At 44.2% G+C, this 12,936-nt stretch overlaps 1 protein-coding gene across 3 annotated transcripts in view; it reads left to right on the forward strand.

Moving 5' to 3' along the window:
* The window catches only part of ARFGEF3 (ARFGEF family member 3), a 189,684-nt gene that overhangs the window by 131,271 nt on the left and 45,477 nt on the right, over window positions 1–12,936 (forward strand). For all 3 annotated transcript variants that reach the window (XM_005551963.5, XM_074037117.1, XM_065543459.2), the window contains 4 exons: window positions 1,174–1,494; window positions 3,369–3,502; window positions 6,355–6,500; window positions 8,153–8,332. In XM_005551963.5, the coding sequence (XP_005552020.3) occupies window positions 1,174–1,494; window positions 3,369–3,502; window positions 6,355–6,500; window positions 8,153–8,332 (781 nt within the window). The remainder of the gene's footprint in view (window positions 1–1,173; window positions 1,495–3,368; window positions 3,503–6,354; window positions 6,501–8,152; window positions 8,333–12,936) is intronic.

The raw sequence follows: 12,936 nt of genomic DNA on the forward strand, positions 1-12,936 counted from the left end.
AAACCAGCAATAGCTCCAGAGTCCAGGTCCTCTTACAACTAAGACTGAAAGCACGTCTCCCCAAGTGCTGCATCAGGGCAGACCCAGTACCGTGGAAGGAGCACTGCCCATGGAACAGGACGGGGTCTGGCCACACTGTGCCTTCTCCTTCTCTGCATCACACACCTCACACTCACTCCAAACCCAGGTCTAGGCAAAGCAGGCATGGGGCAAGAGTGGCCAGGGTGATGGCCGATGGCCCAGGGCACCAGCCAGAGATGGGTTCAGTTTCACGTCTTCAAAGCAAATATAGCCATGAGTGTTTGTTGAGCAAAATGGTTCTATTATGAAGGCTGCTAACCTGCTGTTCTTTATTGCTCTAACAAGAAAAAAAAAAAAAAAGGAAAAAAGAAAAAGGCTATCCTGGTACACAAGCAGCGGGTAAGGGATTGAAAAATTCCCTGATTCTAGAACATCAGAGTGGATTATCCACGACGCTCTTTACCGGTAAACGGACTTACTCTGAGATGAGGGACCCTGCGAACCATCCTTGTCCCAGGTTCTGTTGGGAACAAACCATTTAGAAGTTGGCAGTTGTAGCACATGTGGTGACTCTTCTCTGTGTTTGCCATGATTCGGTGACTGCCCTTCCACCCGGCCGCCACCCACTGCACCCAGACTTGAGTTATGTGGCGCCATCAGGACCAGGCAGGAGGTGGCTGGGCAGAACTCACTGTGGCTGGATGGCCTGTCCGTCATAGCTCTGGCCATTCTGGAATCCCATCGTAAGGAAATGCTTCCCAACTCCTAATCAGAGCACTATATAGAGGGAAAGAGGGTGCCTGGGGAAAAGTGGCTCAAACAGCAGCAGGGCAGATAAGCCAATAAGCTGGACTAGGCAGGGGGATTGGATGAACGGGGCCTCATTACCCGTCCTTCTCCCAGCCTGGGGTGGAAGAACCCAAATAATCCTTTACTCATTTCAAGGCTGTCTGGTCTAACTCAAATACTACTACTAATAATGCTGTGTGACATGAGAACACAGGAGGGAAGGACTGACTGTGCTCACAGGAAAGAGGAAAGCTGGGGAACTGGCAGAGCTGGCTGCATTTCCTTTGTCTGGCACTGTGGGGTTGATGGAGCTGCCGGGATGAGCTGCAGAGTCTAACAGCTGCTTGTCTGTGCTCTTTCTAGGGTGTGTGAGTACGTGGGCACCCTGGAGCACAACCACTTCAGCGATGGCGCCTTGCAGCCCCCTCTGACCATCAGCCAGCCCCAGAAGGCCACTGGGAGCGCTGGCCTCCTTGGGGACCCCGAGTGTGAGGGCTCGCCCACGGAGCAGAGCCCGGAGCAGGGGCGCTCCCTGAGCACGGCCCCCGTCGTCCAGCCCCTGTCCATCCAGGACCTCGTCCGGGAAGGCAGCCGGGGCCGGGCCTCGGACTTCCGCGGCGGGAGCCTCATGAGCGGGAGCAGCGCCGCCAAGGTGGTGCTCACCCTCTCCACGCAGGCCGACAGGTGCGGGGCGCCAGCCTCCCACGGGCCGGGAGCCTGCTCACCAGGCGACACCCACGTCCATCTGGTCTCAGTCATGCCAGGGACGACCCATGTGTTAGCCAATCCCTTAAATTTCCTCCATCTTTTTCAAGCTTTGTTCTCTCTACCATTACATCCATACTCGGAATGAAACGTTTTCTACTAACACTGGAGGGTCTGAGGCAGGCCACCTGGGGTCAAAGCACTGCACTTACTCTGGGATCTCAGGCAATCTCACCTCCCTGGGCCCTGCCTGGCCTTCTCCATTGGTAAAATAGGGTCATTTTTTAAAAGTAATTCTGTCACCGGGTAGTTGTGAGGGTAAGTTAATTAGTAACTTGATGCAGCTGGAGTGGAGCTTGGCAAATGGTAAAAAATCCACTATTTTTATGATTATGGCTGTTTTCAAAAATCCCACATGCATGTGTTACTTATTGATGCCCAACGACCATGGGAAGGTGAGGAGCGAAAATCTTCCTGATGTAGAAAGTGCTTTTGGTCACCAGTCACACACAGCCCCACCTCACTTACCTCTTCAGCATTTGGTCACTGTGTCCCAGACCCCCTGCACGGGCACAGGGAGGACCGTCAGGAAGGGGATGGGAGTGGGAGGAGCACTCCCTGGGCCGGGACTCAGATTGACCTGAGTTCCTGTCCTGGCTTTGCACTCCCCAGCTGCCGGGTCATGTCTGTAGACATAGCTGCACTGAGACTCAGTTTCTCCATCTACTATCCCACTACCATAATTGCTTTGTCCTGCTTATCCAAGTTGGCTGTGAAAATGTTTTAGAATCTGGAAAGCAATAGACAAATGTCAGGTGGAATATAATATTCATCACTATTTTCTTACTAGGAATGAGGGAGGAGAAATGGTCAATGGGACCCAGAAGCCAAATGGTATCAAAATAGCAAGAAAAATATGTTTGTTTTGATAATTTATAAACGTTTGATCCACTAATTCCCATCTTAACTTGCATGTCTCATTTTTCTCCTTCAAAAAGGACTCATGATTCCATTTCTATTAGCGACCCTCTCCCTGAAGCAGCACTGATTGCCCTGTGGTGTCGTGAGGCTTGGAAGGCAGATACCAGGGTGACCCAAGAGCCATGGAAGGCTCACCTGGCACATTCCTCATTGTGGCCTCATAAAACAGATATTTAATCTTTACCATTCTTCATTCCAGTGACCTTCAAATCCTCCCCTAAATTCTGCTACTGTGCTCCCCACCTTCCTAAATCTTTCTGCTGGCAAGGTCTGTGCCCAGCTGAGCAGAAAAGAAAAAGAACTTGCAAGACCCATCATATTAGGGAACATTCTTTCTTCCAAATAGATACTTGAGTTCCCATCACATCCAGGCGTTTGGGTGTGTATGAGGCCAGTCCCTGCCCTGAGGGGGGCTTACAGGATCCACTCTTAGCTGTTTTTGTATCCCTTCCAGCATTATGCTCATAAATTATAGACAGACAAAACGTATTCATCAATTTACGGGGGTTTTTTGACATCGTTTATGAAATTGAAGCTAATTCTGAAGATTCCATTCCCAATTACTCAGTTTCTGGGAACAACGCCTTGCCATCTTTCAGCTTCTTGCCAAGCATTTTATGAGAGCCTGCCATGGCTGAGCTAGACCATGAGGGCACAAAGATATTTTTAAATATATTCTTTGTGCCTTTGAATTAAAATGTCACAGAGCAGACTTGTACACAGTTAAAATAGATATAATAATACCATACATTTGTCTACAGTGTTTACACACATTTCCACTGATCACATCAACAAAAATGCCATAATCATTCTGCCAATAAGACCTTGCTGAACTGTTTCCAAAGAGCACATCTCTTTCTGTTTGCATCCAGGCTCTTTGAAGATGCTACGGATAAGTTGAACCTCATGGCCCTGGGAGGCTTTCTTTACCAGCTGAAGAAAGCATCGCAGTCTCAGCTTTTTCATTCCGTCACGGATACAGTTGATTACTCTCTGGCAATGCCAGGTAATTGTTTCCCGGAAGAAACCATATACCAGGAGGTTAGCAGGAAACAGCCCAGGCCTCTGTCACCAGCAGCGTGCCTGAAGATTTGACTCCACATTCCCTTTGCTTACACTCACACAAGCTACGCCCAAGTATAGATTTGTCTCTGGATTTTGAGGCACCCTGTGTGAGGGGTGGTGTAACTCTTTGTGAATGGAAACGCTGCTACCACATCTATAAGAATTCCCACTGGAGCTGGACCAGGTTGTTCTGCTAAGTTTTGTGCTTGTGGTAGAAATTGTGTGGCTCCTTAGGGTGCAGATAGCTTCCTTCACATGAAGGTGGAACTTTTCTGCATATCAAAAACCACACCAACTGGACAGAGGTGATTTGTGATATGCAGAAACAACCACTGATCCCAAAAGGGGTGGTGAAAAAGGAAACTGCATACCACTCTTGCAAAACTGATCTCAGAGGCATATCCCATTAATGATGGGTCAGTGTCCGCGTCATCTCCTGTGAGGCTAGGTGAATAAATGAGGCCCTCTTGAAGGCCAGTGTTGTGGAAGACAAAGTAGAGTTGTACTGAATTGTCCAAGGGGCCCAGAGGGTTGGCAGGTTGCTCACAGATGGAATTGTTCATCCACAGCACCAGTGGTTGTCCTGAAACAGTGAGCATCTTGTCCCAAATGAGTTCAGGCAGAGACAGGGAGCCATGTGCTGGGAACGCACCGTAGTGACATGTTGGACGGCACAACCTCTGAGGTCCCTTCCATCCTTAGGAATCTAAAGTTCTAAAAGCAGTATGTTTGATTTTTTCATCCTTGCTGCAGATTTGGATTTGAGAGCCACAGTTGTTGCCCCACTCGTTTTTAATAGACTTTAAAACCTGAGCAATATAAAGCCAACCTCCCAGGCCCATCAGACTTTCAGAGAATCTCTGAGCCCAGGGGTAACCTTCAAAGTCTTTCTCATTGGAGAAAACAGTAGACTCTGAGCTTACAAAGCACACAGTGAGCAGGGGCCAGGAAGAGGCGGTAAATCTAGGAAGAGGGAAACTTGCTTCGGAATCAATCAGGTAGGAATATAAAATGCGGCCTCCAACACTTACCAGCCACAGCATCTGAGGCAAGTCATATCACCTTTCAGACATTCAATTTTCTACTCTGTAAAATAGCAATAATTATATTTTCTTCTTAAAAGAAAATATAGGCTGTGTGCGGCAGCTCACACCTGTAATCCCAGCACTTTGGGAGGCCGAGGCGGGCAGATCACCTGAGTCCAGGAGTTCGAGACCAGCCTGACCGATACGGTGAAACCCTGTCTCTACCAAAAATACAAAAAAAATTAGCTGGGTGTCATGACACGTGCCTGTAGCCCCAGCTACTCAAGAGGCTGAGACAGGAGAATTGCTTGAACCCGGGAGGCAGAGGTTGCAGTGAGCCGAGATTGCACCACTGCATTCCAACCCGGGCAATAGAGTGAGACTCCATCAAAAAAAAAAAGAAAGGAAATATAATTGCTTTAAAACACAGTGTCTGATGCAGGGTAAATATCCATGATGATTATTACAGGTTGAGTATCCCAAAAATCCAAAAAGCTCAAAATTCAAAACTTTTTAAGTACTGGCATAAGGCCACAAGTGGAAAGTTCCACACCTGACCTCATGTGACGGGCCACGCTCAAAATGCAGGCACACAACACACAGTTTATTGAGGGTCCCCAAGGGATACAAAAATTGCCTTCAGGCTGTGTGTAAGGTATATATGAAACAAATGAATTTTGTGTTTAGACCTGGGTCCCATCCCCAGTAGGAAGTAGAGGAGAGGCAACAGAACATGAGCAAGAAGGGAGCGGGGAAGATGAAGGTGACAGTGGCAAAGAAGTAGCCCGAGATCAGGGTAGACAAGGATGGTACTGAAACAAGACAGAGCAGGCCAGACAGCATGTTACTGAGCAGCAGAGGGACCAGGTCTGCTTGGCAAAGGCTGCAGAGGTTTATTTAGGATTGTCAAAGCAGATGATGAAATGAAAGGTGACAGGAACAAGAGTAATAATAATAGCTAATAATGTTGTTCAGTTAGTATGTGCTGGGCCCATGCTGAGCACTTTATGTGTATTATCACGTTTAATCTTTAAAGCAATTTTAGGAGTGGGCAGTATTATCCCCAGGCTTACAGATGAGATCATTAAAGAGGAAAATCTTTTCTTTATTATTTTTATTTTTTGGAGACGGAGTCTTGCTCTGCCACCCAGGCTGGAGTGCAGTGGCGCGATCTCGGCTCACTGCAAGCTCCACCTCCCGGGTTCACCCCATTCTCCTGCCTCAGCCTCCCAAGTAACTGGGACTACAGGTGCCCGCCACCACGCCCAGCGAATTTTTTATATTTTTAGTAGAGACGGGGTTTCACCGTGTTAGCCAGGATGGTCTTGATCTCCTGACCTCGTGATACACCCGCTTCGGCCTCCCAAAGTGCTGGGATTACAGACGTGAGCCACCGTGCCCAGCCTAAAGAGGAAAATCTTTGGCCAAATATAACACAACTACTAAATGGTGCCAGGATTTGAACTCAGACAGTCGGACTTCTCGGCCCTCCTACCGAACCGCTACCTCATTCCCTCTAATCAATTCCTGATCACACCTGTCACATCTCAGCTACCGGGGCTACAGTGCTGAGTGAGAGGGCGATGCAGGCCTTGCTCAGTGAACCACCACATCCTTCTTGAATCCAGGGCTCCCTCCTCCCTTGGTTAGCCAATATCGAATTACCCTGCTGGTCCTACCTAGATTTTCAACCTCTCTCTTTGCTTGAATAGGTCAGACTGTGTCTGAGTTTGGGCTTTCTGGCATTTATGTTCTTGCCTTCCTGTAGGAGAGGTTAAATCCACTCAAGACCGAAAAAGCGCCCTCCACCTGTTCCGCCTGGGGGATGCCATGCTGAGGATTGTGCGGAGCAAAGCACGGCCCCTGCTGCACGTGATGCGCTGCTGGAGCCTAGTGGCCCCACACCTGGTGGAGGTGAGCACTGGAAAGGTGGGAAGAGCCTGGAACTGCTAAGTCAATGACCAGCAGAGCCAGCACGGGGGCCTGTAGTCGTGTATGGGGACAAAGCACTGTGGCCACTGGGCAGTGGGAACTTGCCCATCACCTGGTCACAAACATCACTGTTTAGATTCTTGTTATACTTCATGGCATCTAAAGAATCAACCCAAAGGGCAATACTACCCTAGTCTCACTCTGACCCTCTTTCTTTGCAATTGTACAACTCAGCTAGTTTTTCATTTTTTTGATCTGGTATCAACCTGAGCCTGGAACAGAAAGACTGTGGATGGTTCCTAATAGCTTTCTTTGTATACATAAATATAACAATGTCTTTGGTTCCTACCAGTCCCTGTTTTCTAATAGCTAAATATACTCAGGACGGTGTCCTTTCAGTCAGGGAACACTATGTCTTAGTTTTCTTAACAAAATTAATACTAAGACCCTTTCACTCTCCAAAGGAAAGCAGTTCATGTGATCAGTTTTATGGCAGCTCTACATCTAAGCATCTCAGTACATGAGGACTGGCCACTTCCAAGTTGACAGGGAAAACTGTTGCCCTGTTTTGCAGTGATAGCTATTCTTAATAGCCCTTTTGCTCTTACCTGGTAGAGATAAATCATAAAACACTTCTTGGAACTTATTAACCTGAGAACATTCTAGTAAGCAAAATGGGTAGAAAATAGCAATGTAGACATGGGGGAAAAGTCTGTCAGTTATCTTTTACTCTACAATAAGGCCTCCCCAACATCTAGTGGCTTAAAACAACCACCGTTTATTTAGCTCATGATTCCATGAGTCAGATATTTGAGGTAGGCTTCTCTGGGTAGTTCTGGGGTTGGCCAGGCGTGGCGGATCTCACTGGCTTTAATTGTGTATCTGTGGTCAGCTGGTGCAAAGTCTGGGGCCATATGGTTCACGATGGCCTTAACAGGGATGGCTAGACAAATAGGTCTCTCTTTTCATGGTCTCTCATGTAGACTAGCCTCCAGCAGACCAGCCCCAGCTTGTTCACATGGCATTCTTAGGGTTCCAAAGAGCAACAACAGGGCTAACCTCAAATCACAGGTACTTTTTAATTCTGTTCTTACATGATGTTTGCTTGTGTTCTACTGGCCAAAGCAACTCACACGTCCAAGCCCAGGGCCAGTACGGGAAAGGACTACTCAAGAGCATGGATACCAGGAGGTTTGTAAACCAATTAGAGCTACTGTGGCAATTTGTCCCTCACCTCACTGAGGAACAGATGACTCATCTTATCTTCCTACGTGTGGGGCACAGCTAAGATGAAACCATAAGCCATTCCTAGTCTGGGTTCTGGTGTCTTTATAGTGAGCATGTTCTGTACCATTTAAGAAAACTGTCATGTTACAGAAAAATAAATTACCAGAAACTTTTCTTTTTCTAGAAACATTAACATGAAATTGAAGTTGTGTCTGATAAGCTCGTTAAATTGTTTAAAATGCAATTTAGTGTGCAGTTTGCTTAGACTTATCCCTTAGAGTGTTTTGATTTTAACAGAATTGCTGTTTCTCCCTCCTTGTAATGAGGTGGGGTAGGAAGGCCTTCAGAAACCACATTCTCACTGTCTGCTGTCCTGATGGTATGTCACTCTCTGATGAATTTTGCAGGCTGCTTGCCATAAGGAAAGACATGTGTCTCAGAAGGCTGTTTCCTTCATCCATGACATACTGACAGAGGTCCTCACTGACTGGAATGAGCCACCTCATTTTCACTTCAATGAAGCACTCTTCCGACCTTTTGAGCGCATTATGCAGCTGGAGTTGTGTGATGAGGACGTCCAAGACCAGGTCAGTGTGACATAGTCATCAGCGTCATAGCTGGCTCTTACTGAGTGCAGTGGCAGGCACGGTTCTATGCGCTTTGCACTCTTACTCTTTCCAATAATCCTATGTGGAATCTGTAACAGAGAAATTAAGCAGGGCCGGGCGTGGTGGCTCACACCTGTAATCCCAGCACTTCGGGAGGCCGAGGCAGACAGATTATGAAGTCAGGAGTTCAAGGCCAGCCTGACCAACATGGTGAAACCTCATCTCTACTAAAAATACAAAAATTAGCCGAGTGTGGTGGCACATGCCTGTAATCCCAGCTACTCAGGAGGCTGAGGCAGGAGAATCACTTGAATGCGGGAGGCGGAGGTTGCAGTGAGCCCAAATCACGCCACTGCACTCCAGCCTGAGTGACAGAGCAAGACTCCGTCAGGAAAAAAAAAAAAAAACAGGTAATTTGACTAAGGATACATAATCAGTGATTGGTGGAGCTGCGATTTGAACCTAGGCAATCTGCTGGCCTATCTCTTTACACCTGGCCTATATTCCTAACTGCTGCCATACTGTCCACTGAAGGCAAGGTAAAGAAACTAACTGGAGTTAGTTAGGATTTATTATTACAACTTAACCCTTTTATGTGATCTGTATATGAAATTGCACCACCTCAGGGTCTAAGAAACTATACAGGCACCATACAGAAGCAACAAAATTCCCCCTAGAGCAACTCATGCAAATTCAGGCCACAAAATAATCCCACAAACAAAGTTTCAAGGTATGTGAGCTCTCGGTACTTTAAAAAAATTCACAAAACACACAAGAAAACAAGGCAATGGAGAGAACTGATAAAACAACCAATGGTACAACTAGACCTGTAAAGAATTGGATTGAAATATTGGTATCTTCCATGCAAAATATTAAATCAAAATGCCTAGTAAGTTTAAGGAAATAAAGGAATGAAAATACAAGTTAACACCTAAAGACTAGATTGTTAACATTTAAGATAAGTTAATACCTATAGTTAGCTCCTAGATAGTTAACACCTACAAGTTAACACCTAAAGGTTAGATCATTAACATCTAAGATAAGTTAACCTAGATGGGTTAACACCTAAGACTTTATACCTGTAAGAGTGAACTAGGTGATTCGGATCAACTTTCCCACAGGGAACAACTAAAAAAAGCTGGATAAAATAAAATTTAATCACTCAAAGACACTGACATACTATAGGGCAGTGAAGAACTACAGGGCCAAGATGGGGGAGAAAAAGAATACCCAGAGTAGTCTTCCCGGTATTTGAGGCTGTTTTTCCTAAAATGGAATCTACTATTTTTAAAAAAGGAAGATATTTGGTTGGTGCAAAAGTAATTGTGGTTTTTGCCATCACAGCAAAAACCACAATTACTTTTGCACCAGTATAATAAAAGATGGAGAAGCTCAGCAAAGTTGCAGTCTGGGACCTCCCAAGTCTGGTAACTTCCTGGCATCTTGAGTCAGGATCTTGAAGTGAAAGGGACATCTTAGAAAGAGATGTCCCTTTAAATAGATTAGTCATAAGAGAAAATAAACCCAACTTCAAATAATCCCAATCCCTGACATGAGATTAAGGTAATCTGAGATTTCTAGTGCCTTTCTGACAGAAGGCACCATTAATAATAAGCTTCAAATTATTTCTTGATTTGCAGGTGCAATGTTTGCATTCAATAAAAAATAACCAGGCTCATTAGGAAATAACATGTCATTGAAAACAGAAGTTTAAAAAACGAACAATAAACACACACAGGAACCCAGACATCAGAGTTATCAGAGACGTATTTTAAAATAACAATGCTTAAATGTGTTTAGGAAGATTAAGGACAGGAGCAGCTTTGGCTATGGTGACTTGAAGAAGTTAGGTTAACCTTCCCCACAAAAATCAAGCATAAAACAGGACAGGACAGAATTGTCCAAAGCAACCATCTGAGGGGTCTGGAAACTGACCAAAAGCAGACAACAAATTGAGTAGCATTTATTCTTAAAAACAGTGTTTGCTAGAACTTTGGTGAAGAATAGTGGGAGTCTGACTTTCCTGCCAAAGACTGAAGCAATCACCTTTACTCCCAAGCTCTATTGGCAAGAAGAGTAGTTTGACCCGTGTGAGGCTGACTGAGAAAATCATCAGCTTTTCTACAATCAGGGACAGACTTGGTATGGAGAAGAGTGGGGAGAAGATCATTGACTTGTCAATTAAAAGTGATGAATTCATGGAGAAATGAACAGGGGAATCCAACCTTGCTGGCCTAAGGTTTGCAGTCAGTAGTGTACTAGCAAGAAATCTAAGATCCTGGATATCAGAGATTCATAGGATAGAGGGACCAAATAGTCTGTTCACACATCCCTGGGGCATGTACAGGGGAGACTGTAAAGATTTCATCAAAAAGTAAAAGAAAAAGGAGATAAAAACTTTGAATATTCTGACCAACCTTCTCACACAGATTGATTGCCAGAGGGTAGGAACCTTAAAGACTCAAGGTGTTTGAGCACAGTTTCCACCCACATGATCAGTTAACTACTCAGCTATGCAGACATGGGGGTGAACACTAGGGAGTCAGGATAAAAAATAAAAATGAAGAACAAAAACTGAGCAGACACATGAGCGCCATGGGAAGAGTCTACAGACTAAGTGCAAGCACCTTAGTCTGGTGGGGGGAAACCCTCAAAAATAAATTAGCATCCAGCATTGCTACAATATATTTTCTAAAATGTCTAATTCTCAAAAATATGAGCGATGCAAAGAAACAGGAAAGAGTGAAACATACTCAGAGGGAAAAATAGTGAATAGAAACTGACTTAGAGTGAGCCCAGATATATTTGGGAGCCAGAGCCTTCAAAGTACCTTTTAAATATGTTTGAAAAAATTAAGGGAAAATACGACAATGACTCAAAAATAGGGATTCTAAATATAGAAATGGGAACTATAAAAATGCAAATTTTAGAGTTGAAAAGGGCAATAACTGAAATGAAAAATTAGCTATATGGGCTTACTAGAAAGATTTGAGATGGCAGAAGAAAGCATCAGTGAACATGGAAATAGATTAATATAAATTATCTATTGTGAAGATCAGACAAAACTAAGTTTGAACAAAAATAAACAAAGCCTCAGAGATTTGTAGAACAATGTCAAGCATACCAACATACCTGTAATGAGAGTCCCAGGTGGAGAGGAGAAAGACAAACAGATGAGAAAATATATTTAAAGAAATAGTGGAACCCCAATTAGGATCAACACAAAGATATCTACAATAGACACATTATAGTCAAAATGCTCGATGACAATGACAAAACCTTAAAAGCAGCAAGAGAAAGACTATATTACTACCGAGGAACTAATGCTAGGATTAATGCTCGGATTAACTAATGCTGACTTCTTCAGAAAGAATGAAGGCTAGAAGACAATGTAATGACATATTTAAAGTGCTGAAAGAAAAACTCAATGAAAGAGAAATTACTCTTCAAAAATGAAGATGATGTAAAAACATTCTCAGATAAACAAAAATTGGGAGAATATCTTGCCAGTAGACCTGTTCTACAAGAAATACTAAATTCCTTTAAGCTGAAAGAAGTAACACAAACTGGTAAATCTATTGCATAAGAAGAAATGGTACATATGTGGGAAAACATAAAAACAGCATGTACATTTTTCTCTTTCTCCTAATTTATTTCAAAAACCTAACGTTTAACACAATAACTCTAACACTGTATTGTTGGATTTATTAAACATGAAGATGTAATATAAATAACATTAGCAGAAAGGAAGGATGGGAAATGGAGCTATGTAGAAGCAAAGTTGCTGTATTTTGCCAGAATTTGCTCAGTATTAACTTGAGGTACAAATGTGATCAATTGAAGATTCATATTATAATCCCTAGGGCAGCAACCAAGAGAGTAACACAAAAAGATGAAAAAATAAACATGAATGAAAGTGATCACAAAAAAATGTATTTAACATAAAAGAAAGTAGTAAAAGAGGAACAGAGGAACAAAAAGGACGTGATATGTAAATACGCAGAAAACAAATAGCAAATGACAGATGTAAAAAGAACCATGTCAATAATGGCATTAAATATGCACTAATGAAAGGATGGTCAGCATCATTAGTCATTAGGAAAATATAAATCAAAACCACATGAGATAATATTTCACACCTACTAGGATAAAAAAGATAGATAATAGTGGCCGGGCACGGTGGCTCACTCCTGTAATCTCAGCACTTTGGGAGGCTGAGGCGGGCGTATCACGAGGTCAAGAGATCGAGACCATCCTGGCTAACATAGTGAAACCCTGTCTCTACTAAAAATACAAAAATTAGCTGGGTGTGGTGGCGCACACTTTAGTCCCAGCTACTCGTGAAGCTGAGGTGGGAGAATCACTTGAACCCGGGAGGCGGAGGTTGCAGTGAGCCAAGATCGTGCAACTGCACGCCAGCCTAGGCGACAGAGTGAGACTCGGTCTCAAAAGAGAGATAATAGCAAGTGTTGGTGAGGGAGGAGGTGGAGACCTTGGAACCTTCATGCCCTGCTGGTGAGAGGGTAAAATGTGTGGCTGCTTTGCAGTCTGGCAGTTCCTCAAGAGGTATGTACCCAAGAGAA

Source organism: Macaca fascicularis, chromosome 4 (assembly GCF_037993035.2).
Source record: "Macaca fascicularis isolate 582-1 chromosome 4, T2T-MFA8v1.1".
Classification (NCBI taxonomy): domain Eukaryota; kingdom Metazoa; phylum Chordata; class Mammalia; order Primates; family Cercopithecidae; genus Macaca; species Macaca fascicularis.